The 5,000-nt window shown below is 43.6% G+C and overlaps 1 protein-coding gene across 3 annotated transcripts in view; it reads left to right on the top strand.

Moving 5' to 3' along the window:
• nyap2a (neuronal tyrosine-phosphorylated phosphoinositide-3-kinase adaptor 2a) overlaps positions 1-5,000 on the top strand; it is a 53,757-nt gene that overhangs the window by 30,737 nt on the left and 18,020 nt on the right. For all 3 annotated transcript variants that reach the window (XM_042063649.1, XM_042063648.1, XM_042063650.1), the window contains one exon: positions 2,191-2,459. In XM_042063649.1, the coding sequence (XP_041919583.1) occupies positions 2,191-2,459 (269 nt within the window). The remainder of the gene's footprint in view (positions 1-2,190; positions 2,460-5,000) is intronic.

Raw genomic sequence — 5,000 nt, 5'->3', positions numbered from 1 at the left:
AGATGGAGAGAGAGGGAGATAGGGGAAGATGCAAACATGTTTTTGCCTGAAGAAGGTGGAAACATTGTTTTTTTCTCTTTTTTGAATTAAACTCTGGGTGTTTTGTTTTTACCTTACAGCTGCAATCAGGGTCAAGAGTGAGATTACTAATGTACAGATGACAATGAAGGAGAAGAAGTGATGGGGGAAGGAGTCCTATGGGCCAGATCAGAAGAGAGAGGGATGAGAGGGAGAGAGATGGAGAGACAGACTGAAAGAGAGAAGGGAGAGGAGAGGAGAGGGGGATAAATGGTGAAAGCATTGGAGGGGTGGAGAGGAGGGAGTGTCTGTCATTAGAGTCAGAGGAGGGGTGGAGTGATGGAGGGGCTGTGAGAGAATGGAGGGATGAGGGGGAGGAGAGAGAGAGAGAGAAGGAGGAGTGGATGAGGAGTGGAGAAGGAGGGATGATGGATAGGAGGGACAGTAGGGCAAAGGGCAGAACCACCTCTCAGTCATCCTTTATGAGGCCTAACACACACACACACACACACACACACACACACACACACACACACACACACACATATAGATGCAGACACATATGCATATAACATAAACAACCACATATACACACAATGCAACCATGCAACCATACACATACTCACTATCTTCACATACAGTACATGACACAGTCACAGACAGTACATAAATCACTGTGTGTGTGTGTGTGTGATCTCATCAATATGTGCAGAGAGGAACGCAAGACATAAAGGACAGTGAGTAGAGGAGAGGAAGAGAGGGGGATGATGAAAGAGCAGAGGTAGAGAGAGGAGAGAGAGAAGAAGAGGTTGGTTGAAAGTCAATGGGAGTAAATCCTGTTTGTCCTTTAGTATGATTAGCTTTCTCAAACATGTACACTCACTCTCTCCCACTCCCTGTGTGTGTGTGTGTGTGTGTGTGTGTGTGTGTGTGTGTGTGTGTGTGTGTGTGTGTGTGTGTGTGTGTGTGTGTGTGTGTGTGTGTGCGTGTGTGCATATTGTGTATGTGTGCAAGTGTTTTTGTTTACAAATCGTCTTAAGGAACATGACGGCTTCAACAGTAATGAAATGCAATTCACTGGCATCAGAACCGCAAGAGCTGAGAAAAGAAAACACACACAGATAGACTCTCAAGAGCTGAGGAGAGAACACACACACAGATAGACTCTCAAGAGCTGAGGAGAGAACACACACACAGAGACACTCTTGAGAGCTGAGGAGTGTACATACACAGATACACTTCTTAAAATAGGATGGATGGTCTCAAAACATAATGTACTCATTTCCCACAGGCCTGGTTTACAGTCACAAGTGACATATAACACATTTCTAATGTATATCTTGTAGATATGCCTCTGAACACATGAGAGCGAGAGAAAGAGAGAGAGAGAGAGAGAGGGGCTATACTACATAATATGATATACTGCATATTAATATTAAATTAAATTAATATTATTAAACTGATTGATCTAAGAATGCACTCTTTTTCAGACTCTCTCTCTCTCACACACTCACGCACACACACACACACACACACACACACACACAATGCACAAACATGCACAAATCAAGCTGGTAGTTAGTTCTCTCCTTGGCTGTGGGGATGAACCCTCACCCATGTGTCACCATCTATGGTCACCATGTGACCTAACTCACACTGACAGGTGTCAGGCCCTCTCCACTCACGTCAAGGCATCAGGGCACGGAGCGTGTGTATGTGCACGCCTTGACCTCTAAACACACTCACACACACATGCACAACAACAAATGTTATTCACACTCATCTTAAACGCTTTACCCTCAGTTATGCACATCTACACACAAACTCACACACTTGAACATATGCAAGCATACACACTCATGTGTAGAATACAATTCATACCGATAAAAAATGAATATGTATGTTTGGTCAGATAGTATGCATGTACTGCACTCTCTCATACACACGCAGCATGCTATGCTGTCTTCTTACTCCATAACATTATGCTGTGTACATTCTTTTAAGGTAAGTGTGTACTAAACACTACATCATGGAATGGTCTCAAGTGTCGCATTTTCTGTAAGACACTAAATCTGTTTTGTCCTTGCCTCTCTCTCTCTGTCTCTGTCTCTGTCTCTCTCTCTCTCTCTCTCTCTCTCTTTCTGTCTGCCTGTATCAATGTTCTTGTCACAGGATTGGTGAAGATGTTGCCCGGGCAACAGATGGAGTTGGCTATCCAGGGAAACACTTCCGCATGGGTTTCATGACGATGCCAGCTCCTCAGGACCGCCTCCCGCCTGCTTGTGGGCCGGGTTTCACGGTTCGCTCCCAATCACTGCACTCGGTGGGCGGGGCAGAGGAGGAGGGAAGCCCCACCTCCAGGAAGCAGCCACCCCCAAAACCGAAGAGAGACCCCAACACCAAGCTCAGCACCTCATCTGAGACTGTCAACAAGGGCGACGGTGAGTTTGTGTGTGTGTGTGTGTGTGTGATTTTTGTGTGTGAGTGCATGCATATCTGTGTGGAGGGGAGAGAGATCAAACTCATAACTCATAACTAATTCTGTGAACAAAGGAAATGGTGTGTGCGTTTGTGTGCGTGTGTGAAAGCACATTGGTGTAGGACAAAAGGCATTCAATTCAGGAGAATAAACTTTGTGTGTGTGTGTGTGTGTGTGTAGAAGTGTTCACACAGCTGCCAGATTCTCTCTCTGCTTCTTGCCTCCCTGTGAATTATACATGGGTGCTAGTCACGCAACACACACACTCAAACGCTCACAAAAGATATTATCTTTCATTCCCCTTCATCAAATACCTTTTTGATCTACACCAATCTGCTTTTTCATTCCTTCTATTCTCTCTCTCACTCCATTTCATTTTATATTCCTGTCTTCATGCTGAGGGCACTTATTTAGAGTAGACATGAATCACACACAGTATGTGCACTGTGCACTGCACACCCACACACCCACACACAGACCCACACAAAGAGACACACACCCACCCAGACACACACAAAGAAACACCCACCCACCCACAGACCCACACGAGGAGACACACACATTTCCTCCACTCTTCAGTAGTCTGAGTTCATCAGTATGAGGAGACTCTGGGCCTGATGTACTAAGAATTACTGCCAAATTACCGCATGTCTCTGGCGCTGTTAGCACCTTAAAACATGGCACCTTATACAGTATGTACAAAAGAGACTGCACATGGATGAAAGCGTATTTTGCCTGGCACTGGAGTGCAGAATGGCAAATTGTCTTTTTCTTACTCATGCATATGCATTTATGGGAAGGTCGAGGGGAAAGTGGGAGTATTGCCCAAAAACATGGGAGGAGAAGTGCTAATAGCGATTGATTATGTATTACAACATATGTATGAAAACAGCGCACGTCTGTTTTGCAGTGAAAAAAATCCGTCTTTCAAAAGCAGGTGTAATCCAAATTGCGGTTAAATGCGTCAATTAGAGAAACTTTCAGAGACAACAGAATCAGTATTCAGAGCACCAGTTTTATATTTTAGTTTCAATCTTAACTTTTGTTTACCTTTCTAATGTCGTTCACTTCCCAATCTGCTAGACTAGGGCATTATCTGTCATAGTCGGTGTAGGTGCACAAATAGTTTGGGGCAATTCCACGGAAAATTTACTTTTTGTCACATCCATAACGTCAGTGAAATGCCTTGGCATTTCTATGATGTGAATGATAACATTCATTTTTTGTGCATTTTTTCTCATGTACATTCTTCAGCCAAAAATAGCAAATGCTCAAATGTCATGTAATCATTCACCATACCATCACATTTACCATACCATCACATTTTATTGGCGTTATGGATGTTACAAAAAAATTAATTTTCCATGGAATTGCCCTTTGAGTATTTTTAAAAGTGGAGTAGAATTACTGCTCGGCATTGTGTCGCTGCTTGTTGACATATAATTATCATGTATGATAATAATAATAATAATAATAATAATAATAATAATAATTTGATTCTTTTTAATGTTGCCATCGGTTGACTCCATTCAGCAGTGCATGTGGTTGAATTATACTGTTCAGGTATGGGCACCGCAGGTTGCGTTGGCGGGCAGTGATGAGCGCTGTTTCCCTAATGAAAGCTTACTAAATTCCACACAATATGGCAAGGCACAGCTTTCGCTTTCTGTAGACAGAAAAACTCGCTATTTGCGCTGTCCTTGTGCATCGAGCCCTCAGTCTCTTCACACACAATTTCTTGGGCATTGTGTATATGCATGCGGGTGTGTCTGCATTTGTGTGTGTGTGTGTGTGTGTGTGTGTGTGTGTGTGTGTGTGTGTGTGTGTGTGTGTGTGTGTGTGTGTGTATGTACTTACATTTATGAATTTCACATTCACAGACAGATGATACACAGAGATTAACTCACACAGACACACAGACTAGCCATACCACAACAATGTAGCCTGATCTCAGAAGCAGATCACACACACACACACACACACACACACTCTATGCACTCTATGGAGAAAGTTATTGATATATAATATGTGCTCCATCAGTGGGAAAACTGAAAATTAGAGCACGTTCAGAAATATCAAGACAGGATGAAAATATATTGATTGTACGTGTGACCCATATATTTCTCCTATCCGCACACAAACATGTTTTCTCTCCCTCTTTCTATTTCATTCAAGCTTTGTTGCGCTCTCTCTTTCAAACACTCTCTCTCTCTCTCATACACACACACACGCACACACACACACACACACACACACACACACACACACACACACACACAGATAGTCACATAACTCAGTAATACAGCCTCATCACACTGGCAAAGATGGATTACTTTGCCCATCTTTCCAGGAACACATTTCAGCTGCTTCTCCTCGCTCCCCATTGGCTGGCCCGTGCTTGAGCTGGCACGCAACTGGATGCAACAGGGCTGCTAAGGCCACATGGTTGCCCTTGTGGTCTTATGAATGGGGACAGAGGTTGCCGAGGGCAACGTTCAAAGCT

The sequence above is a fragment of the Alosa sapidissima genome, chromosome 15 (genome assembly GCF_018492685.1).
Source record: "Alosa sapidissima isolate fAloSap1 chromosome 15, fAloSap1.pri, whole genome shotgun sequence".
In the NCBI taxonomy this organism is placed as follows: domain Eukaryota; kingdom Metazoa; phylum Chordata; class Actinopteri; order Clupeiformes; family Clupeidae; genus Alosa; species Alosa sapidissima.
The sequence above is the reverse complement of the archived record's forward strand: the minus strand, read 5'-3'. Positions and strand labels throughout refer to the sequence as shown.